Here is a 23,582-nt window from a genome sequence, read left to right as displayed (position 1 = left end):
TTTTGTTCCTCTGGACTTTCCGTAGATGCGGAAGTTGCCTGGGACCGGCGTGACTTTCAGCAGGCTAGCTGGAACGTTAGGGTCGAATTGAAGAGGAATTGCATTTTCACTGGCCTTTAAAGTCAACATGATACTTTTAAAGGCGGGTCTTTGTTTGACCAAAACTCACCGTTTGGCCACAGGAAGCGTCACTCTCAAAAAGGCAACTTTAGCTACTTGGCTATATGACAAAACATGCAGATTTCATAACCGCGAACTGAAGTAGCGAAAAATGCACCTCATTGATGTTGTCCTTTATCATATCCTCAGGTCCTTATTAACAGCTGTCGGACATGCTCATCCGAAGTCTTTCCTAATGAGAGGATCCGCAACATCGGCATCTCTGCGCACATCGACTCTGGAAAGACAACTTTAACCGAGAGGGTCCTCTTCTACACCGGGAGGATAGCAGAGATTCACGAAGTGAGGGCGAGCACATATGTAAAGAGAAATAAAGGTAGGGGATCGTTAATCTGAGTGCTGCTGTCGATGTTTAGGTAAAGGGGAAGGATGGCGTTGGAGCCACCATGGACTCCATGGAGCTGGAGAGACAGAGAGGCATCACCATCCAGTCAGCTGCCACATACACCATCTGGAAGGATCACAACATCAACATCATCGACACGCCTGGTACAAAACGCTTTGTGTTTACTTCCACTGACCTTTCCCCAGCTGGAGCTTCACTCCCATGAAAGTGGTGTTTTTTAACATGTTTTTGTGACATGTTTCACATGACGGAGAAAATTTATTAAGAAAATTAAGTATATTCTTGTGCTATCCGAGGAACTTTAACGTTGGGAGTTGGGTCATCTAGACCCACTAGACAGTGCTCTGAACCTTTTTTCTTCAATGATTTGTGATCTTCACTGGTGTCCATGGATTACATGAAATCTGTCCACCTTTATCCACCTTTGTCATTGTAGGGAAAACACGTCAATGTAAGGGTGGGGTCATCTAAGATAGCACAAGGGTTAAGCAAATCAATGTGAATCAGGAGCAGCCTAAAAAATGCGGTTTGAAAAATCCCGTAGCTGTGACACAAGTGCTAGAGTCCGCTCCATTCTGATGCATCTACTTGCAGACAAAGAGATCCATGTACTTTTCCTTGTCTGAGCTGACATCTGGCTCAAAATTTTACCGCTCCAATATTGTCCCATATTTTCATTCCACTGATAATGTTAGGTTGGGGCTGTAAGCTAGTGGAAGAGCATGTAACAAAGGGATGATTGGAAATGATGGCAGGCTTACCAGTCCCACCCACAACTCCAAGGTGAATTTCTGATGAATTGCTGCTGCTCTGCAGAAACTATGTTCTAGAAAACAACATATGCTTTTTGATTTTGCATAACATTGGCATAATTGTAATTAAAAGACCACTGAGAATGCTTTGAAATAGATCAAAAGACGGTTGGAGTGGGACTTAAACATGCTCAAATACATTTTTACTATTGTACCTATTAGTTTAATTTAAATAAGTTTACACCATTTCTGATGTGTACAGAGTTTCTAAGGATTGCTGCGTTTTTTTATTTAGGTTTTTTTAAATAACTTGGACCACTCTGTATTTTGCAGGTCACGTGGATTTCACTATCGAGGTGGAGCGAGCGCTGCGTGTTCTGGACGGAGCCGTGCTGGTTTTATGTGCAGTGGGAGGTGTCCAGTGTCAGACCATGACTGTAAACAGACAAATGAAGCGCTACAACGTACCCTTCCTCACGTTCATAAACAAGCTGGACCGAATGGGAGCCAACCCCAGCCGGGCCCTGCAGCAGATGAGGTAACACAAGAGTTCCTGGTCATATACACACTGAGCTGAGTGGTGTGAGAAAACAAGTCTTTTTTGCACTTTTGGCAACTTGTACATCATTGGTGCTTATTTCATTTTTTTTAAATAAATGTAAAAATAAATTTTAATAATTATTCTTCAAATCTGTCTCCCTTTTGAAAATTCAATTTGATCAATTTTCCTTCAGATCCAAACTGAACCACAACGCAGCCTTTGTGAATATCCCTATAGGCTTGGAAGGAAATATGAAAGGCATCATCGACCTAATAGAAGAGAGGAGCATGTACTTTGATGGGCCGTTTGGGTAAGAGACTCTGCATGCAGTTTTTGATTTTACATAGAACATACTGAACCTTCTGTGATTAGTGTCTGCCAAAGTTATCTTTCCTAATGTAAAACTAAACAAACACATTTAAAGGGTTTCTCCATCTCCCTACAGTCAAGCTCTCCGCTATGACGAAGTTCCACCTGAATTTCGCGCTGAAGCAGCAGATCGGAGGCAAGAACTGGTGGAGTGTGTTGCCAATGCGGATGAAACCCTGGGGGAGATGTTCCTGGAGGAGAAGATTCCAACCAACCTAGATCTGAAGGTCAATAAGTTCAAGTTTATTCATTTATATGGCGCTTTAAAATGATTGCAGTCTAACAAAGCGTCATACAATAAAAACTCCTAAAAACATTAAAAACAACAAAGAGGTTAAAAACAAATGATATATATATATATATATATATATATATATATATATATATATATATATATATATATATATATATATATATATATATATATATATATATATATATATATATATATATATATATATATGTATATATATATATGTATATATATATATGTATATATATATATGTATGTATATATATGTATGTATATGTATGTATATATATGCTGATCTCCAGCACCACGCTGACAGAGAAGCTCAGAGAGGTACAGCGGTGCACAAGTATTTAAAGATTGAAAAACAAATTCAAGTACCTCAAAATGAACTCTAAATAATAACGGAATACAAATATTTCAGGAAAATTCTCCACATCCAGAATATGAATGATTTGGTCAATATGAGTTTTTTTTTAATCTTTTAAACATGCTGCAGTAAGAACATTCAAATCAATTGACAGACTAGTAGCAATCATTTATTCCATAAATGCATGGATTCAGACTAATAAACATTTTTAGATTATTTTTAATACTATTGTTTCATACCAGTTTGGTTGTGAAGAAACATATGCCTTAAAAGTAGGGACTATCAGGCATGTCTGCAGCAATTTCACAATTTAACTAAAAACTAGTTCATTCTTTACTTTATCTGCATTTGCACACACTGCTGTTGAAAATCTTTTGAAGCTGTTCTGATTTAAGCCCTTAGAGTTCAGGAGGAATCGTTTATTTGTCTTCCAGGCTGCGATCCGCAGAGCCACAGTGCGTCGTCTCTTCACTCCAGTGTTGGTTGGCACGGCGCTGAAGAACAAAGGAGTCCAGCCACTTCTAGATGCTGTACTGGATTATCTGCCCAACCCCAGTGAAAAAAAAAACTATGCCATCCACAATGACGAGTGGGTGTTTCTGAGGAGCTCTTCTTTATTTTTAAAGCAGCAAATTCTGTTCCTTGATCTGAAGTACTGTTTTTTGTTTTTGTCCTCTGCTAATAGAGATTCTGCAGTATCGTCAAAGGTCGAAATGGATTGTACAAGAGACTCTTCTAACCCATATGTTGGTCTCGCATTCAAACTGGAGGTACAACTATTGAGCTAAAAAAAAAAGTAAAGGTTTCTGTTGTTACTTTTCCTGTTTTAAAGATCATTTTCTTGGTTGTTTTGTGGTTCTTTTGTTTTTACAGGCTGGTAGGTTTGGACAGCTGACATATGTACGGGTTTATCAAGGCTGTCTGAAGAAAGGGGAATACATCTTCAACACTCGCACGGGCAAGAAGGTCAGAGTTCAGAGACTCGTGCGGCTCCATGCTGATCAGATGGAGGTAAGAGCCAATCAGTGTTGGTCAGTAGGAAGTTGATTGTAGAAGTTTTCCAGTTGTGGTTTGCAGTGCAAAAAAGGCAGAGGAGCATGACTGGTCATCAAGGTTCCTCTTAAGGCTTAAGTCAAGCATGTAGAAATAACCACATCCTCTGAGACATGAAAATAACCAGCTTACGTCAGTCAACTTTCAAGACACACTTTTTAAAATTGAAAGGAACAAAATGAAAACATATGAAATAACTGATTAAAGAGTTTTGTTTTCTTCTTCTTCTCCTGCCTGCTCCTTCAGGATGTGGAGGAAGTTTATGCAGGAGATATCTGCGCCCTTTTTGGGATCGACTGTGCAAGCGGAGACACTTTCACATCCAAGAATAGTACCAACCTCTCCATGGTGAGTTTGTCTAGTCACCGGAGGGTAAACAGCATGCACACACACAACTGTGCACACTTTTTTGCAGATAAATGGATTTTTCCGATGGGAGACTGCTGTGATCAATTTAGATCATGCAAGAGAAGTTTGAGCAGTTCAAACCTGATTCAGTAAAGCCAAACAAAAAAGTATTTAGCCATGAACACTTTATTTTTTTTACTGTTTACTAGCGGATATCTGCCACCTACAGCTGGAAGAGCGATGCAAATCTTCCTCCAGGCTTTTTCTTTCCCAAGATTCTAATATATGAAAATATACAGTATATGTCATAGAAATCCGGTCAGACACGAACCGCATTTACTCTTTCTTCCTCCATGATCGATTTTCCATGGTTGCCACTTCACAAATTATAGAGGACGCCATCTGTATGTCACTACCAAATCTGAGTCCCTGATTGGTCCAAGTTCGACCTGGTTTAACTTTCAATGAGCTTTCATTGACCACGAGTTTTATATGGTTGTGAAAACTTGCGTAGATGTTTATATTTCCAAGAAAAACTTCTGCTTTAGTTCATTTATCACCTTATGTGCCGCAGGAGTCCATCCACATCCCAGAGCCCGTCATATCCATGGCCATGAAGCCGTCCAACAAGGTGAATATTCCTGTTTCACCACTGTAAAGCAGCAGCTCACGTTGTTCCTCACGCTGCTTTTGTCTCCAACTAGAACGATCTGGATAAATTCTCCAAAGGCATCAACCGGTTCACCAGAGAGGATCCCACATTTAGAGTACATTTTGACACAGAGAGCAAGGAAACCATCATCTCAGGCATGGGGGAGCTGCATCTGGAAATTTACTCACAGGTGGGTGGTCACGTAGTGGCCAGGACTTCTGCACATTTGTTTGAACCTTTAGAGTAAACACTTGTAAAAATCTAGCTAAAAAAGTCAAATTGTAGTTACAGTTTGTAATTACATTTTCAATATAAGGCAAAAAAGTTGATTCTCTAACAAATCAGTAACCTGTGAGCCCACATTCAAGTAAATACCTAATAAACTGACAGGAAATGTACTATTTACTTTGAGGCTGCATCTGACATGTTGACCTTTTCCTACAAATGTGTTCTGGTTTGGTGTTTAGAGGATGGAGAGGGAGTACAACTGTCCCTGTGTGATGGGGAAACCCAAAGTGGCCTTTAGAGAGACCATCAGCAGTCCTGTATCGTAAGTCCTCTTTTCCAACACTTAGGAAAAACACACACACACACACTCTCTGGGAAACCAAGTGTTTAAAGAAACATTAATGCACCATAAACGTTTCATGGAATTTATTAAGCATACATTTCAGTCGTCGGGACAAATCTCCCTTTTGTTTTTCTACCCTCTCTCTAAATACAATCATAAAGCAGTAAAAAGAGTACAAAATAGTGTCATGGCAACATGGTGAATACCAGCAGTATGTTTGTACTTGGAGTTTAACTTTTTAACATTCAGTGATTCGGCTTCGGTATCTGCTGCATCTGCTGCACTTTAACGCCCTCTGCAGGAGACCATGTGAAAAGCAGCTTCCAGTGGAGAATTTCCTGAGAGAACACATTTTAGAAATTTAAAGGCAAAAGATCGGGAAGTAAAACCATATCTCATAGTACATTTTCTCATAGTACTGTCAAAAACTGCTAAAAGGCTTGTTCTTCGGAGCAGAGCTGTCCAACCATGTTCCTAGAGATCTACCCCACTGTCTGTTTTCCAGCCAACAGGCAGGGTGGTAGATCTGGAGGACCAGGAATGAGCAGCCCTGCTATAGAATCATATACACAGTGCAACCACAAAGGTTCACATCCATTGTTTGTGTGTGCCAGTCTGGATAAATGCAGAGGTTGTGTCAGGAAAAGCTTCTGGCATTAAACCAAAGCAAAAACGTGAAAATCACTAGCTGAACTTTGATTTAATACATGATAGTCTGTGTGAACAAGATTGGTGTGGTAACCCCTAAAGGCAGCAGCCGGAAGACATAAGAATTGGATCATAAATACATTTGAGTATTACAGCATCTTCTGGAAGAAAAAAAAGAAACTTCTTTAAATGGCACAAATGTTAAAAAAAGTTTACCTGAGACACCATGTCATGCAGCAACATGTGGGAGTCAAACTTTAGCTCCTCTCTTTCAGTTTCCTTCAGCAAAAAAGAGAAAAATGGGCCTTTAAATTAAATGTTAGTGTTTGGCCATAGTCAAGTGTATAAAAAAATACCAGTTTGTGCAGAGCTTTAATTTGATTTTTGTTTTTTAATCACAGTGGGGAGCAAAAACAGATTCTCACCACAGGCATGGAGTCTTCATAAAAGCATAACCATACAGTTGAACAGTTTTATTTATGTACCAACAAAACAAACATTGGGATTTCCAGAAATCTCTTATAGATTAGTGAGAAAAAACAAAAGCACAGACATACCAGCTGTGTGATCTGGGCCACCTGAGCCATGTTGTACAGAGTGTTTTCTGTGGATTCATGTAGCATGATGAAGCTGGAAGCCACGATGCTGAGGTGCCAGAAGGGCATCATGTCAGGCTCAATGTGGCCCTGGCTGTCTGAGGACAGTTGGCACTGAAGTTAGTTAGGACAGTTGCAGTACAGGTGCAGCTCAATGAGTTACAACATATTTACAAAAAAATATTTAGTTTAAATGTTGATTTTTTTCGTTGTTGACTAAACTTACAGCTAATAAGCCCAATATTCATCGCTAGAAAATGTCAATTTTTAATGTCACACCAATTCAAAACAGTTGAAAAGGGTCTTTTTAGGCTCTGTCAGTCTGAATCCGGCACCACATCCATGGCAGAAAACTGCAGACGTTTGACAGTCGTGCTGTAGAAGCCTGTTGTTCATAGTGTTGTGTTCAAGAGCATTGAAGCAAAGTTTAAATGTGGTAGAAGATGATCACACCTCAGAAAAATTTGCTAGATTGAAAGGATTTTGGAAAGAATCCCATTGATGAAAAGTCACCAATGGCACCAATCAAGCACACAGACATCCAGAACTTAAACTTCAAGTTTGGCATTTGTTGTGTCAAAGCAGAGACATAAGGAACTGGGCCGTAGGTCAGTGGATTCACTTATTCTTTTTATGACAAAATGTTTTTTTTGTTTTTTTTTTTTTTAAACAAGATCCCACAGTCTTCAAGAAAAAAGGTACAGATTCAAGTAAAGCTCTGTAAAATGTCCTCATTACTGTCGGCTGATGGCCGCCAGAACCACTGAATTTTGAGCCATTGACCAGGACGTTATGGTCATTCCATGCTTCCCTGGACTGACCAGCTACCACTTGCTATGTCTACAGAGAATGTGTTCTATTGTGAAAAGGCCAGATGCCACATAGCAATGCTGAAGAACTAAAGGCAACATAGTTAGTTGTTTAATTTTCTTTTTGTAGTGTTTTTCAGTCGTTAACATCCTGAATTTGGGCTTTATAAGTTACAAGCTGTAATCATAATAAACTGTCATTTTTTAAACTGAATTATTTGAATAGAAAATATAGTAAATGACTAATCAACTGTAGAATACGTGAAACTATATTGTATCAAAGTTAGGACTGGCATTGCAAATATTTAAAAAATGAGATTAGTTTACATAAAAAAGCCACAGCAATGTTTTAACATCTCCCCGAAGCAGTGATGTGGAGTATTTCAAAGAACATACCAGGTATGTACTGTGCAGACAGCAGGCTGTGGCCCTCCTTGTACCTCTGGTATAAGGCTTCCTCTTGAGCTGTGGTGTTTTGTAGGAGCTCTTCACAGGAAGCCTTCACCTCTGGTGATTGTGTTGGCTCTCCCCGCGGAAAGAAGACATCTGCTGAGCACTTCTGCGTCCTCTGGAGGATTTACGGAGGGAAAAGCATTGATGAAACTGGATTCGCCTTGTTGTCACCATAGAAACCAGTTGGGAGAAGTTAAACAGTGTCTTGAACTTGCTTGAGCCTCATCATTTTTTTTTCAAAGCAGGTCTTTGTCAGTCCTGGTTAAACCGGTCCAGCACAAAGACTATCCTCACCTAGATGTTACTCATAGTTTGCACAAGCTTTTTAGTGAATTGTAATCTGCTGTAGTGTGGCACCTGCATCCAAAACTAACGGAGGTTTTAAAATAAAAGCCTGCTGGTCACTTTAGTCTGGCAAATTATATAAAATCTAAAGTTAAACTTGATTTTGAAAACTTGAAATTCTTACGTTGCTGATAATTTCATGCGCTGAGATCTGGAGGTGGTACCTTCTTCCAGTGTCGGCCACATCCTGAAGGAAACAGCAGAGGTGAGACAGACTGCTGTGTGCAGACTTCAGCTGTGAAGTTCAGCTGACCTCCGCAGTGGCACTGTGAACGTCCTCCAGACCAAACAGCCTGTATGGGGAGCCGTAGCGAGTGTTCAGGTAGTGCTGGACAACCTTTGCCGCCCTTCGTGCAGGAAAATGACTGGGGTTCAGCTCGCCAGTTGCCATTACATCCCCCCTTCCCTCCTCCACTGTCAGATCTTTCTGTGAAAAGAAAAAGAAAAAGACATTTGAAGGAAAAGAACAGAGGAGGGAAGGGCTTCCATTTCCTTTAGGACTTTGATCTCAAGTGCCAGCTGGGTGGGGCTGCTTGTAGATTCACACACACCTTCAGACCAAATTGAAAAATAGGGCAAGCATTTAAACCCTTTGCGAGGAGAGAAGATTATCAGATCTGATAACAGAGCCTGCTCCAACCTTTGCAGCAGAGCTGAATGCTGGGAAGGCAGGAGGTCAACTCCGATCAGGTAGCCGAGTCAGATGCTTCCCATGCAAACTAAAACATGACTTCCTCTTTCCGTCAACAAGCTCTGCCCTCTTTTAAAGAGACACAGCACTATTACACTTACAGATCCTCCCACCCTGAAAGTTGATAAGACAAATAGAAACTTGCTGTTCCATAGAAACCGAAAAACTCACAGTTAGTGCCAGACTTTATTTACTCCTGTTTTTTCCTCCTTTGCTTTAGATTTTCAACGATGTGTTTTAGTTTATAGTTAAAACTATACAAACTTGCTGGTCTTGTCTCAGTTGATAGTTTTGACCCTGAAGTTCCCTCTTGAAAGGCTTGAGAATCCTAATTTCTTCTCAAAGTTGAAAATGAATAGTTTTGGACTAAAATAAGATTTTGAATTGGAGTGAATTGGATTTTAGATTTTGTTTGATCAAAGTTATCATTTGCTATCACTTAAATCAGGGAGGGTGGGCATTTTATTTTCAGCATTCTGCTTGTGCGTCAGTTGGAGCTGGAATTGAAATTAAAGTTTTGTAACATTACAAACTAACATAACTTCTCCAAGAGGCTAAAGGGGCGTTACACTTGCTCCCTCTGGCTCACTCTCTGTATAGACTTTGACCTTTTCCATGCCGGCTATCTGCAGGTTTGACTTTACGCACAAAAAGCAGAGTGGCGGCTCCGGACAGTACGGTAAAGTTGTCGGCGTCCTCGAGCCTCTTGAGTCAGAACATTACACCAAGCTGGAGTTTGAAGACCAGACAGTCGGCCCCAACGTCCCAAAGCAGTTTGTTCCAGCCATTGAGAAGGTGCAAAGAAGATTCTCCCAGATTAAAACATAAGGATTTGTAGAGCACTACTTTATTGTCTGTTGTGTCCCATGATGCCTCAGGGCTTCAGAGACGCCTGTGAGAAGGGACCCCTGACTGGACACAAGATTTCGGGTGTCCGATTCGTCCTGGAAGACGGAGGTCATCACATGGTTGACTCAAATGAAATTTCCTTCATTCGTGCTGGAGAAGGTGCTCTGAAACAAGGTCAGAACTGCAAGGGTTTTCGGTTTAGATTAGGACGGTCCTAATCCATAATATACCAAACAGAGTGCATTATGATCCAGGACGGCATCATTCATGTTGATTTTTCACTATCCACTTTGTTTTGTTCCAAAGCCATGGAAAAGGCCAACAACATCGTCCTGGAGCCGATCATGTCTGTGGAGATTGTTGCACCTCAGGAGTTTCAAGGAGCAGTCATTGCTGGGGTGAACCGTCGCCATGGCGTCATCACTGGACAAGATGGAGCTGAAGGGTTCTTCACTTTGTATGCAGATGTAAGTCGTGCCCCCCCCCCCCCACCCCCCTTAAGCAAAACTTTTTTTTGAGTGGCATGGGTTTAGAAATGTTCTGTTTCCTCCAGATTCCACTAAACGATATGTTTGGCTACGCCACAGAGTTACGATCCTGCACCGAAGTAAGTTTAATACAAAATTCTAATACAAAAAATTGGTGAAGTCCTGCCAATTAGCTAAATTTTTTTGTTTAATTCTTCTTTTCCCGCTAAATATATTAGAATTAAACATTAAATGTGCCCAGTTTGTGTACCAAAAATAATCTCAATCTCTAAATACAACATAACACAGAAGAGTTTTTGACTGTATAACTGTTTATCCAGGGTAAAGGCGAGTACACAATGGACTACAGCAGATATCAGCCCTGCCTCCCAGCCACACAAGAAGATCTCATCCACAAATACTTAGAAGCTACAGGACAGCTGCCCACCAAGAAAAACAAGTGGAAAAACTAAAGACCGTCCGTTCAGCTGCCTCTTCGCTGGACTTTGACGTCACTGGAGTTTTTCTCCTCATAACATTGAGCCAAACGAAATGTTGCTTTTCTTCATAGAGTGTCTCCCTAATTTATATACTTTAAAACAAAATATGTTTTTCTCAACTTTGGTATCATTTGACCCCTTTTATTTTTCTGCCAGCTGTCAAAGGAAAACAGTTACAGTGAGTTTGTTTTTTTGACTGGAGCTTACTATTTTGTACTATGTACAAAATGATTTACTGCGATATTGGTTTTTTAAAGTATCTATTCAAATTATTGTGAATCAGAGAGTTTTATTTTCCTGTGAAGTTTTGACAACAGTCCGTAAAAAAAAAAAAAAGTGCAAAAGCTCACCTGTTCTCTAGTGACAAAGTTTGGATGGGCCGACTCGTCCTTCAGGCTCACTGCTCCAGTGGGACTCCCCCTCATTCCCATTAACACAACCAGAACAATGAAGCCTCTGAAACCCATGTCCACGCACTGGAGAGTAGTGATGCGAGAGAAAAAGCTAAACGAAAACTCGTCTAAAGAGAGGGCAGCCAGGGGTGAAGCATTGAGGAGGTGGAGAGAAGAGACTGTCCAGATCCTGCTGAGGTTTTTTTTTTTCTTCTCTCTTGTACAATCTGTATCTGCTCTTTGTAACTAAACAAACCGCTCCAACTAAACATTACTCATTTCCGCTCAAGTGAGCTGCTGGTGTTAACTGTTTCTCACAAGAAGGAATCACGTTGGAGGCTCTCCACTTAGACCAGCAGGTGTTTTTCATCTGAGAGTGATTGCAGCTTTGCAGTTTTAACTCTTGAAAATAGACTTCTTCTGCAAAGTTTTCTTCAGCTAACCGGAAAACGGGACATATGGGAGTCGGATGATCAAATTTAGATGATTATGAAGATCTCAGTTTTTGCTCAACATCTCATTAAAAATATGTTCTGCTGATATTTGTGCTCCTAGTCATGAAGAAAGCTCTCCATCTCAGCAGTTTACAACAGTGTAAGGTTGCATGACCTGTTATAGAAGAGATATGACATGAAGAGAAAGATCAAGGCCACAGTAGATTATATAGGAAATATTTAATATGATATCAGTTTTTTTGTGACAAAAAAAACGGAGACTTTTAGTCCTGATGAATGAATAAATGAATGTATTTTGAATGTGTACTTCTTTGCTATACAGATCAGTGAAGGATAAAAAGCATAATGTCTCAGAAGCTTAAAGTTGCTAAAAATTCACTGACTAGTGGCAACCAAGAAAGCACCAAGAAACTTTAGATAATTGAAAAATATGAGCATTAAAAACCCCAACTACAAATGTTCTTAAGAAAAAGCAGCATTAAAATGGGCGTATACTAAAAAAAGCTTATGAAAGTTACAATCTAATATTTAATTTGCTGGAAAAAAATCACATACCCAGATGCACCTGAGGAGAGAATACATTGTTTTTAAAATGCTATTAATCAAAAGATACTTCGTCTGGATGTCATACATTTCAAACTGTGCTTAGGAAGAAGAACACATCTCGAGCAGCTTGCTCTTCTTCCTCCTCTTCTTCACGTGCGGCCTCGGCTGCACAGCAGGTGTCCTTTGGGTTTGCTGTTTACAGCTCCCGCTGGTCTGTCTGCAGTCATCCTCCCTGGGCTGTACATCCACGGGCAGATTGTCGATGAGCTCATAGAGGGTGAAAATGCTGAAGCAGATTTCATCGTAGGGGGTTTTGGTGCCGCACTCAAAGAGGCAGGCGAAGGCCACGGCGGGCACAGCTCCAGGTGAGGCTGACAGCTCCAGGTAGGCCAGATCAGAGTACGCGCTGGGACCCTCATAGATCACCCAGGGGCCACGCCAGCTGTCTGGATCACGTGGAAACAGGCTAAGGAACAGACCCAGATCCTGGCGGGCGGTGGTCAGTGTTGGATGGGAATACACCACCCAGGTAGGATTTAGGAAATCTGGATTAGGATGGTGTAGGTGCATGTTGCTAGTGTGGGATGTCCAGTGTCTGGAGACAAGACGCTTTGAGCAATTCTTCAGACTTTTGGATAAATGTAACGGGGCAGGAAATCCAACAATGCTACCATGACAACCATTTCGAGGCTCCACCAGTCGGGGCACCAGCTGCCCTGACTGGAACACAGCTCCGTCATCCAGACTGAGGGCTTGTACCCTGTATCCCAGAGGGCTTCGTGCGTTGCAGTACAACACGTTGGAGCCGTCTTCTTCATCCACAGACACCATCTGGCACTCCACGCTCTCTGGAGCTGGAATGGCTTCTCCAAAGCGCCAGCTCCTGCCGTGCGTGTCACTGTGGAAGCAGAAGGAGCGAGGAGTGGTCTGACAGAGGCGCCCCAAACACTCTTTGCACTCGATGTGATAGGCATAGGCAGGAATTAGCAGACGGCCCGACTTCAGCTGTAGGCCGTGACCCGGGCCCAGAGCAAACGTGGCCCAATCTGCTGGGAAGAAGGAGAGGAATGGGACTATGAAAAAACAGTTATAGCATGTATCATTTTCAGAACACAGCTAGCATTTTTCCCTAATTCCTATTTAATTGTTGGCAATTTGATAAAGATTTCCTCTTTTCCCATAGGAGCTCTACAAAGTGTGGTTTTTAACTAAAGATTGTTGTTTTTCTGTGCTTTAACAATATAAAGGTGGTTTCTATGCAAAAAGAGATCAGAAATGCAAATATCTTTTGGAGATAAATTAATGACTGAGTATCTTGGCCACTCTGATACACACAGAGGTGTATCATGTATCATGAGGTGTATCAAGTTTTTGGGGCTTTCAGAAGTTTTTTTTTTTTTTTGTCTGACTTCGTTTTCATTTGAAGTCCAGAGGAGAAATAAACATCTTAGGCTTCATTTGTGCTGTTTTTTTCTTCATCTCAAAAAGACTATCCAGATTAAAAATCTGTTCAAAGTGGACATGTTTAGACCTTTAATGGTGTCTCCTATGACTGTCTTGGTCAAGTCGGTGACTGGACTCCAGGTGTCCCCCCCATCGGTGCTGGAGATGTAGCAGAGCCGGGTCACGTTCTTCCCCGTCACCAGCTGGTAGGACTCTGACGTGTGGCCGAGAACAGCGATGAAGAAGAGGAAGAGCGTTCCCGTGAAGTCATCGAACACTGGACACGGGTTCATGGACCTGTGGCCTGGAAGGTAGGCAGTGCCCAGAACACTGATGTTGCCCCACTGCCACAAAAATCAGTTAAGAGACAAGGGCAGAAAAAAGTATACGTAAAAGAAATGAACTGATAAAAAACTAAATATGATAATAGACAAATTGTGTTGCAAATATTACTTTTATATAACTGTGTTATATTACTAAAATTTCCTAGTTGAATCTTCTGGAGTCTTCAGTGAATGCCAGTTGTCTGACTCTTTCCTAGGTTCTTCATTTTTGTCTTGCATAAGAAGATTGGTGTTTACACTTGTGTAATTATTGTCTTATTTTAGATATCAAATCTTACTCTATAATCTGTAAATACACCATCATCCTGCAAAAACAATTGTTGCCTCTTATAATTTGTTTTTTAATGTATTTTTGGACATCACTGTGTTCTCCAAACTGATGCTTTTTGTTGTTTTAAACACAATATGGACATAAATCTAAATAAAAAAGAGAAAGGTTTGTTCTGGCTTTTGCACTGTGTGTGTTTTATCCTTTAACTTATCAGAGTGCTGACAAAAATTATATTTGGAGCAGTGCAATGTCAACACAAGCAGAATTTAAAGCAAAACTTTGTGTTTCTGACCGTTAAAAATCACCGCACTCCATCCTATCACAGACCTCCACATAGTTTCTGTAGAAAGTGCCTTTCCTCACAACAAGCAGGTGAGCCTGGGAGTCAGACGGGCTGAGTCTCTCCTCACAGAAGGCCAGGAATGTTCTGTTGCGGGGCACGTAGATCAGAGCTGGGACTCTATACGTCACTCCATTGGACTCTTTTCGGAAAAGCACTGATCTCGCTGGGAAATAAGGCGACCTCATGCTCCAGCAGGACTGTGTGACACTTCCTCAAAGCAAACCCGGAGATTTTCTGCAAAAACGTAAAAATCAGAACCAGCTTTCATTGAAAAATATAGCATGTACATGGGGTGGTGCAAAATACAGAATTAGGAAAAACAATAATTGCCTCAGTAGAAATTATTGCTTTTCTCAATTTTTGATTGGCTTTTATGTGGAATGATAAACATGAATATATTCCACACACGAACAAACATACATTATTAGAAAATGTATCAACTGTGAACAAACCCCAAAAATAAGAATTTATTTCATGATTTCAAAGGTAAACTTGATGAAACAATCCTGAAGAAAAGTCAGGTGACAGAAAAGGTTTTGTTTCTTACTGTCTAAGCTGTCAAGTTTACTTTAGATCCCATTAAAGGAATGAATTAAAAATGAAATGGTAGCACGGGCATTTGTGTAATTAAACGTAGCTTAACCTTTAAAGTACATACTTTATAAGACTAAATGTATCTTGATTGTAGCAACAAAGACTTAACTGGCTGAGTTTTAAATTGTGAGACAATCTCTTCTCTTAAGAGTAAAAATGACATTTATCTGCACATTTTCTCACAATTTTTTAAATTAATGTCCAGGGCACAATGGGGAAGTAGATATGAGTCCTTACCTTTCCAAAGTTCAGAAAGAGCTGCAGCTACTTTGTGTTGGTACAGAGAGTGTTGGGTTTTGGGGATGACAGTGCAGTGAGTTTGTGTATTCCACAGAGGATCTGAAAGCCATGGTCTGTTCTCTCTGTTCACCGCAGCAGCACGGCATGCTGCTCACTGACCCAGAAATGAACACTCATCAGATCTACAGCTTTGGATGAATCAGCGGACAGTGGTCATTGTGGAAAAGATGGCAGAGTGGGAGGGGTCAATCTGAACAAAGAAGTTATGATCTGCCCTCTATGTATTCTCTCTCTGCTTCCCTTTGTCTTCTCATTGCACAGCGCCTGGGAAATAAATAGGTGCTTCTTTCGGTTCAAAGCTCTTCACTGCTAAACTTCCCTTCAAAATGTATCAAAGGTCTATTGAAACTGTTCAACAGTTAGTCTGTATATGTACGTTCTCATATTAGCACCAGTACTGTTCCATATCGTGACTGAAATGTAGAACATTTACGGTATTTATGCATAGAACACAAAAACATAGTGCATTAAAAATTAAGTAAAAACAGAAAAAAGCTTTCAAACAAAGTGTCAAAAATCTTCTTTAGACTCACATGCAAACAATAAATATAAAAAATAGATCACATTGATTCATCAAGGTTCTCTGTCTCTACATGTGAGTTTATCAACATAAGTGTCCAATGCCAGCCATTGTGCATAAATGTTATTGATGCCATTTAAATTTTCCTTTTGCATAAAAATATCAAACTTCAAGAATCCTGCACTGAACTTTTCAACCTGGTTTTTGCCCCATCCTAGTTATTATTTATTTCGTTTTGAAAAGAATGCCTTAGTTGCTCCAGTTTTTTTCACATTAAATTAGTATTAGCAGTAGTAGTAGTAGTAGTATGGTAGATTTTCAGACAGTTTATTAAAGTTTGAATATTTGAGAGATAATTTTAATATGCAAATATCACACTCTAATAACGTTTATTTTCAGAAGATTTGGAACAATAAGTTGTACCAGGATATATGTTGTTGTTGTTGTTTTTTATTTGAGGTACGTAAAATAGCGGTTTAGAAGTTCCTCCTCGCAAGGTCCAACTGGTGAAAGCAAAACTTTGACGCTGTGATGTCATCAATGAGCGACGAAGACCCACATGTCATCCAGCTGAGGTTAGCTCTTCACAAGTCAAGGTAATCGGTTAAGTCACAGCATTGATATATTAAAAATAATAATAAGTTAAATGAAAGCGTCAACATTATTCTTCCAGTCATTTACGGAAAACGTCAAAGTAAAGGCGAAGCTGCGTCATGTCTTTGATGCTAATTAGCTAGCTGCAGTGCTAAAACTAGATAGTTTTGCGTTTTTAAAGAAAACATGAGCTCCCATATTTTCAAAAAGTTTTTTTTTAACATACAGTCACGTATAAAATGACTTTAAAGCATTACTTTGAAACCTACGAGAAGAAACTAGGTCGAAGGATTTCTGCAAACATTCGTTTTTTGGGTTAGAACTATTAAATTACCTTATAACTTTTTGACAATCTGAAATGTATTTTATTTGTTAAAAAGATCTAAAAAAGACTGAGGTGTAAGGTAAACCTGCTAATTTATGCCATTACAGTCAAACTTTCAATTAATTCAGCTAGAAAAGTCGTAATTAATTTAGAATGGCTGAAATTTTAAAGTTGTTATATTTCTGACTTCATACGGTTAAAACGCCAAGTTATTGTTTTCATTATGGCAGTTTTTTTATTTAATCTTTATTTAACCGCGTAAGCTATTAAGAACATGTTCTCATTTACAATAAACTGGGACATCAACACCTACAATCCCTGTTGCATTGGGGTACATTCGATGATCTGTAGCAGTTAACTAAATCCACATTTACATCCCTTTAATGCCACAATCTTATGTTTAATTTCTTGCCAACTTGTGTTCTGATTGGACAGAAATGGCCAGACAGTGGTCTGAAGGCCACTCCACCTCCGTCTTGTGTGTTGGTGCTTCTTCGGGTCCAGAGGATCTCATTGCTTCAGGCGCTGAGGGTGGACAGATTACAATCTGGGGGCAAGATGGCACCATTGCAGGCCGTATCACCGTTCCTGGGGAGGGCGACATCACCAGTGTGGTGTTTTCCCCCGCAGCTTCAAACCAGCTGTTTGCGTCACACGGAGACACGGTGAGTGTGCTTGATCCAAGGAACCTCAAGAGCTCCGTGGAGGATTTCCGAGAAGCAGGGGAAGAGGAGATCAACTCTTTGGCACTGAATGAGACGGGTTCAGCCCTGGCGGTAGCTGATGATTCTGGGGCGGTGCGAGTGCTGGAGATCCCGGGGGGTAAAGTGTGCAGGACTCTTCGCAGACACACAAACATCTGTTCTTCTGTGGCTTTCCGACCCCACCGGCCCAACAACCTGGTGTCTGTTGGACTGGACATGCAGGTGAAGAAAAGGAGAACTACAGAGGAGTGTTTGGGTGATGTATGAACCCCATGAGCAAGAGTATTTTCTCTGTTTCTCTCAGGTAATGTTATGGAACCTGCAGAAAACACGGCCCCTATGGACCCTCAACCTCCAGGATGCAGCAGAAGACGACGAAGGCCTCCACCAGCAGCCCGCTGGTCAGCTCTTCAACCCTCCACTGGTGCACTGTGTGACGGTGGCGAGCTGTGGTAACGTTTTAGGCTGTGCATCAGAAGATGGGCGGGTGCATGTGATGCGGATTGGCAGCGGTTCCAAACTGGAGCAGCAGGGAGCCCTCAAAGCTCACAGTCAGGGAGCTTCACAAGCACATTTTGTCGGTTTCTTATCGCATCCTTACTGGCTCGTCACCGGAGGAAACGACAGCCATGTGGCCTTGTGGGACCTCGGTAAGCATCCGGTGGTATCTCCAGAGGGAAAACCGCAAGGAGCGGCACCACAGCACAGAAAGAGGAAGAGCAAGTCAAAGAGAAAAGAGCAGACTCCGAATAAAGAACAGACTGCGCAGCTGGAAAAGGAAGCAGAGGAGGAGGAAGACACAGCTGCAGAGAAGGTAACGGACAAGCCTGGCCCCAAACTGAGCATCAAGCACAGCGACAAAGTGAACTGGTTGTGTCCTGCGGTGCTGAAAGGAGTACCCAGCGTGATGGTCGCAGACCAAAGCTGCAGTTTGACAGTGTATCCTCTGTCTCAGATGTAGCAGCATCCAATTTCAATATGCTTGGTTTGTTTGATTCTGTGTGGAAGACTGACCATAGTTGGTTGCAGCTCATCTGCTTGCATTAAAAACACAACCACAAGCTTCTTGTTCAGTAAGACTAGTGCTAAAGATACAAAAAAATAGAAACAGGCCTGAAGGTAAAACATACATCTTTGCCAGTGGAGTGAGTCGTATTTCAAACACTTTTATTTTTTAAACGAAATCACAGTTTTTAATGAAAACGACTCCAAACCAGACAAACATGAAAATGAACTTAAATTGGTTTGTGGAAATAAAATCTTGAGTCATCTCATCTGTAAAGTATTTGGACTGTTTCATCAACAAGTCTTGTTTCCCTGCAAAACATGTTTTCCTTAAACAAGCAGAATAGAATAAAACGGAACTACAGCATATCAACACATTCAAAAGAAATGAAACAGTTTTTCACTGTAAGCCAGTCTATAAACAGCCAAACCAAAAACTTTCTGCGGATACAGGAAAAAAAGGCACTGAAAGACTTAAATATGTTAAGAAGAAAAACACAGGTCATGCTTCAGTTGATGCAACTTCGACAAACGGTAAATAAATCTGATCATTTTTCTAAGTTTCCAGCTGTACATTTTGGAAGCAAAACAAAATTCTGAGGATTTCTCAGAGCTGCAGAGCAACCTGACAAACACACCAGCGCTGTTCACGAATACTTTGTCTATTAAAGCATGTGGGGGTTATCTATATATATATATATATATATATATATACTTCCCATTTCAGAAATTCTTCTTTTCCTTCCTGTTGAAATGGAGTTTAGAGATGTCTCACTTGGGGGCATTTCTCCTTACTGTGCTCTATCTTACTTAGGCATAAATGGACTTTCTGGTTGGAGCGTTGTGCCTTTAAGACGACACTTCGTGCAGAGGGTGTTAAGCTGCAGATTTCACAGTTTAGCCAGGCTCTTCTCCAGGCTTTTAATGTCCGCCTCTCCCTCTTCTGCCTTGTTGCTGAGGGCACTGCACTCCAGGAACTCCACCCTCATAGGCAGCTGGCTGAACTCAAAGTCCTTGCCTTTTCTGCCCAGAAACACGCTGCCGCCAACGGAGCCGTCCTGGGAGCCGAGAGCAGCTGAGCGGGTCACTCTCAGGGTATTCCTGCCAAAGAAGAAAAATCCTGTTTAAGGGGCTTCATTAGTCAAATATTCCATGAATCTGAAAGCCAGGTTAAAGAATTACAATTGATTATAGAGTGCAGGAGAATATAAATAAATAAAAAATGCTTTCATATAAGCCATAAATAAGGTTGGGCGGCCATGGTGCAGTGGTAGGGCGGTCGACCCATGATTGTAAAATTGCAGGTTTGATTCTCGCCTTGCACATCCATGTGCCGAAGTGTCTTTGGGCAAGACACTGAACCCCACCTTGCCTCTGGTGGGAGGTTGGCGCCAGTGTTCGGCAGCAGAGCCGCCATCAGTGTGTGAATGTGTCTGTGACTGTGAAGCGCTATATAAGTATACGTCATTTACCATTCTTAACTAATCTTCTTACTGATTCAGCCAGGAAAGCCCAAACAAACAAGACCAATGCCTTGCCCAAAGGCCACACAGTTTCGAGATGAACCATCTTTTTTGACAAGTTTGTTTGTTCTGCTGAAAATCTAAAGATTAGACTTACTAAAATAAGATCAGATCACTTTAAATACTGGATAGAAATGCTCTAAATAGACCAACAGTACATATGCTGACATCAAAAAGATGAACAATGCAAAGTGTCGTACTGCTTGGATGTCAAAAGTAGGCTGCAGTAAAAATGACTTACAATTCTTTTTCCAGCTGCTGTTGGATCAGTTTGGCAGATTTTGCCATGGTGATGTCTGTCAAAACAAACAAGAGTAAATAGCAGATTCATCTAATAGGAGGACAATACCGGCTAATAGAAATTAATCTACTTCTTACCATTGACTGTATATGGAGAACTGGACTGAGCGAGTGTGACATCAGCAATAAAAAATGACTAACCAAATGAAGTCAATTCAGTCGCCATTCTTCCACCACATGTCCGTCACCATGTTGGAGCCAGACGTCCTCAGTAAGCTGTGATTGGTCCGTGTCGGTCCTAGTCTACATTTCTATGGCAACCTATCTCTGCAATCAGGAGTGAGCATGATAGAAGGCCACACCCCTTCCACTGAAAGCAGGTTCAGGAGAGTCTGTCAATCAAATGCTTCGAAGGTTCAACACAAGGCCACCTACTTTTATTGAAGCATCTGATTGGTCAGTTTATAATTTGAATAACTAGTGCTACAGCAAAAATATTAAACATTGTTTTAGGATTAGCAAAAACACGTTAATAAAGGGTAGCAGAGCAAGAATGGTTATTTTGATAAGTAATAGCTGTTAATTTCTCAATAGAAGTCTATAGGATTTCGGCTTTTTGGGACCAGCGGGTACTTTCTATTTGGAGCACAAGCAGCAACTCAGTCCAGTTCTCACATACAGTCAATGGCTTTTACGCAATAAAAAACAAAAAGGATGTTAAACCTTGTTTGTTGCACGCCACCAGGAGAGTTGGGGTGTTTCGGCAGATCACGCTATCGGTCAGCAGGACGTACAGAAACTCGGCTACGTCTCTGACTTCTTTCTGGAAAATGGCGCTGTCCACCACAAACACGATAGCTCTGAGGATAGAAAGGAGGAGTCATTCCAAGTGTCACCATGACGCAAATGCATGTGCTATGAATGCCCAAACTGTAATCATAGAGACAAAATCCCTTTTCTGATTTGGTTCAAAGGCACTTGAGCTGAGTTTCAAACAAGAACTTTACAGTAAAAGGGAAGAACACAAAATCTAAAAGCAGTGCTGGAACAGATCACATTTCTACGGGTTTCGGCTTCACTTCTATTAATTCACACAGATTTTGGAATTTCTGAACACACAAAGCATCAAAAAGATTAGCATCATTTTATCTTAAATACATCCCAGTTTCCATATATTCCAGACAGGAATCTTCATTCTAAATCAGCAAGATTAGAGGTTAATCTCAAAAGTTTCACAATTAGAATCGGTGGCAGAGCCTTAAGACATCATGTTAGTCCAAGAGTTTGGGAGGCAGACGCTGTGTTGAAAACGTACTCGGCCCTGTCTGCACTCTCATCTGCACGTATGTATGTTTAAGGCCCATTCCAATTATCTTCTGATCTATTGTAAACTTCTTCCTTGTGTTTTTTTTTTATTAGGATTATGCTGAAGGAGCAGCAGGAGTTACTTAGAAATTGTGGGCTGGGGCCATTGGCACAGAGTAAGCATGGCCTGACTTCCCATGATCCCTTTCTTTATACGCTCTCCCGCTATCTTAAAACACCAAGCTAACATTAGTGGTGCATCAAAAAAAATATATTTTTTCATCTGCTCCTGATTCACAACGATTTAAATAAAGAAATACTCAGAAATGTAGTTTAGTAGTTTTTTTTTTTAAATGTCCTCCATCAGGAGAAAAATAAATCTACAAGAACATGTTAAAACCCCAATTTTTATTGGAGTGGGTCTTTAATCAGTTGTGGTATATGGTCCCATCAACCAAATCTTCCGCTGGAGGTTTCTAACAATGTTTTGATTTAGAAGTTTTCCTCTCCATACTTGTTCATTTGCGTGCTCAGAAGGGGGGATTACATCAAAAAAATCCTTTAATCTCATAGCCACCTATTATCCTTCAATCTGTCCGAACTGTAATGATCTGGACTGAAGTGAATTATAAGAATAACGGCTTTTATAACTGTTTGTTTACCCTATTAAGTCAACCCTAAGTGTGTTTGACATGAAACAATCCAGCCATTGCGTTTAGCATCTCACCTGGCTGCTGACTTGAACTTCTCCAGGTACTGAGCCCGGAGACTGTCATGACCTGGCAGGTCTATCAGAGTCCAAGTTGTGCCCTGGAATCAGAAGACGACACAATCCGTTGAGAAACCAGCCCACATGGCTTGATATGTTGTTGTTTTGATGTCTTAACCTCACCTTATCACTTTTGGCTTTATAAGGGGCACTGCTGTCAGTGATGGAGGTCTGTGTTCGCTTGAACTTCCCTGATACTAGCTGTGAAAACAGAAAAGCCACCATCAAAACAGTCCCCTCAGGATCACAGCAGGAGCCAGCGGGTCAGAGGTCAAACCCACCCGACTGAACAGGAGGGTCTTCCCGGAGTCACACAGTCCGACCAGCAGCACGGCGCTCCGGACGGTTTTGCTGGTGAGGAAGTACTTCAGAAAAACTGAAGACAAAAAGCAGAGAGTTTTAATGTTTGTTAGTCTGCAAAGTTTGAATGGCTTCCTGTGAGGCGCAACAGACAGCTGCTAGCTTTAGCTTAGCAGCTAGCTTTCTCCATTTTCAATGCGGCTACAACCGTAAAAGCACAATTAAAATTGTTCATAAACACACATTTGAATGCTAGAACCTGACCCCGCGCAGAAACAAACCCCTCAAACTCCCAACAAACTACTTCCATTGAGCCACATGCCTGGCCTAGTAGCATGCTAAGCTAATCGGTTAACGGTAAGAGACTGACGCAAACTTTACCGCAGGTGATGATGATCGCCGCTAAGGCCACGACGACGCTGATCAGAAAAACTGGGTCTTGCTCTTCAACCTGTTTGCGGACATACTCGATGAATTGTTTAACTGTGTTTTCTAGCATCTTCGCGTCCTCTTTTCCTCCCATGTCTCCACCGACGCTGCGTTCCATCAGCCCCGGATCATCTGAAACGGGACACGTTTCCTTAGCCTGTGTTACGCAACGAACACCAGAGGGCGCTGCTCAGCAGCACTCAGGAAAACAGAAGAAAACTGGAGGTTTTTTAGATACACAATATTAAAGAATTTATTTATCATTTCCACCATAGACCTATGTATTTTTGGTTTGTTTGAACTAAATAAAATATTTATTTCCCCCCTAATTTATCAGCTGTTGATCATCCTTATTTGTTTTTATTGTGATTCTTTTTTGATGAGTTTATT

The 23,582-nt window shown here is 41.0% G+C and overlaps 5 protein-coding genes across 9 annotated transcripts; 2 read left to right on the top strand and 3 right to left on the bottom strand.

Moving 5' to 3' along the window:
• Positions 1-27: 27 nt before the first annotated feature.
• gfm1 (G elongation factor mitochondrial 1) lies at positions 28-11,126 on the top strand. The gene is made up of 18 exons (XM_023961606.1): positions 28-202; positions 310-462; positions 537-669; positions 1,612-1,816; positions 2,013-2,129; positions 2,265-2,415; positions 3,243-3,397; positions 3,494-3,578; positions 3,682-3,819; positions 4,108-4,209; positions 4,784-4,840; positions 4,914-5,051; positions 5,329-5,411; positions 9,607-9,769; positions 9,853-9,997; positions 10,130-10,290; positions 10,377-10,430; positions 10,632-11,126. The coding sequence occupies exons 1-18, from the start codon at positions 128-130 to the stop codon at positions 10,761-10,763; spliced, it is 2,247 nt and encodes a 748-aa protein (XP_023817374.1). The 5' UTR covers positions 28-127; the 3' UTR covers positions 10,764-11,126.
• Positions 5,501-11,484, bottom strand: lxn (latexin). 3 transcript variants are annotated; one of them, XM_020708245.2, is made up of 7 exons: positions 11,141-11,484; positions 8,537-8,710; positions 8,408-8,470; positions 7,882-8,053; positions 6,638-6,774; positions 6,297-6,359; positions 5,501-5,770 (listed from the first exon to the last, which is right to left on the bottom strand). In XM_020708245.2, the coding sequence occupies exons 1-7, from the start codon at positions 11,255-11,257 to the stop codon at positions 5,678-5,680; spliced, it is 819 nt and encodes a 272-aa protein (XP_020563904.2). In that variant the 5' UTR covers positions 11,258-11,484; the 3' UTR covers positions 5,501-5,677. The 3 variants fall into 3 exon arrangements, with proteins under 3 accessions (XP_020563904.2, XP_011480818.1, XP_004075427.1); XM_011482516.2 differs by lacking the exon at positions 11,141-11,484 and adding an exon at positions 8,924-9,028; XM_004075379.4 differs by lacking the exon at positions 11,141-11,484 and adding an exon at positions 8,835-8,964.
• A 276-nt stretch (positions 11,485-11,760) lies between these two features.
• On the bottom strand, positions 11,761-15,575 carry neu4 (sialidase 4). Of its 2 annotated transcripts, XM_011482192.3 has the most exons (4): positions 15,416-15,575; positions 14,569-14,818; positions 13,715-13,970; positions 11,761-13,229 (listed from the first exon to the last, which is right to left on the bottom strand). In XM_011482192.3, exons 2-4 carry the CDS (start codon positions 14,767-14,769, stop codon positions 12,283-12,285), a joined length of 1,404 nt encoding a protein of 467 aa, XP_011480494.1. In that variant the 5' UTR covers positions 14,770-14,818; positions 15,416-15,575; the 3' UTR covers positions 11,761-12,282. The 2 variants fall into 2 exon arrangements, with proteins under 2 accessions (XP_011480494.1, NP_001274477.1); NM_001287548.1 differs by lacking the exon at positions 15,416-15,575 and having other exon boundaries at positions 12,283-13,229; positions 14,569-14,769.
• A 901-nt stretch (positions 15,576-16,476) lies between these two features.
• wdr53 (WD repeat domain 53) lies at positions 16,477-18,906 on the top strand. 2 transcript variants are annotated; one of them, XM_004075377.3, is made up of 3 exons: positions 16,477-16,573; positions 17,353-17,843; positions 17,926-18,906. In XM_004075377.3, the coding sequence occupies exons 2-3, from the start codon at positions 17,355-17,357 to the stop codon at positions 18,580-18,582; spliced, it is 1,146 nt and encodes a 381-aa protein (XP_004075425.1). In that variant the 5' UTR covers positions 16,477-16,573; positions 17,353-17,354; the 3' UTR covers positions 18,583-18,906. The 2 variants fall into 2 exon arrangements, with proteins under 2 accessions (XP_004075425.1, XP_004075424.1); XM_004075376.3 differs by having other exon boundaries at positions 16,487-16,594.
• On the bottom strand, positions 18,772-23,357 carry srprb (SRP receptor beta subunit). Its single transcript, XM_023961657.1, has 7 exons — positions 23,145-23,357; positions 22,745-22,839; positions 22,587-22,664; positions 22,422-22,504; positions 21,113-21,249; positions 20,391-20,445; positions 18,772-19,727 (listed from the first exon to the last, which is right to left on the bottom strand). Exons 1-7 carry the CDS (start codon positions 23,308-23,310, stop codon positions 19,517-19,519), a joined length of 825 nt encoding a protein of 274 aa, XP_023817425.1. The 5' UTR covers positions 23,311-23,357; the 3' UTR covers positions 18,772-19,516.
• Positions 23,358-23,582: the final 225 nt, after the last annotated feature.

The sequence above is a fragment of the Oryzias latipes genome, chromosome 13, assembly GCF_002234675.1.
Source record: "Oryzias latipes chromosome 13, ASM223467v1".
In the NCBI taxonomy this organism is placed as follows: Eukaryota; Metazoa; Chordata; class Actinopteri; order Beloniformes; family Adrianichthyidae; genus Oryzias; species Oryzias latipes.
Note: the sequence above shows the minus strand (reverse complement) of the source record. Positions and strands in the feature narration are given on the sequence as shown.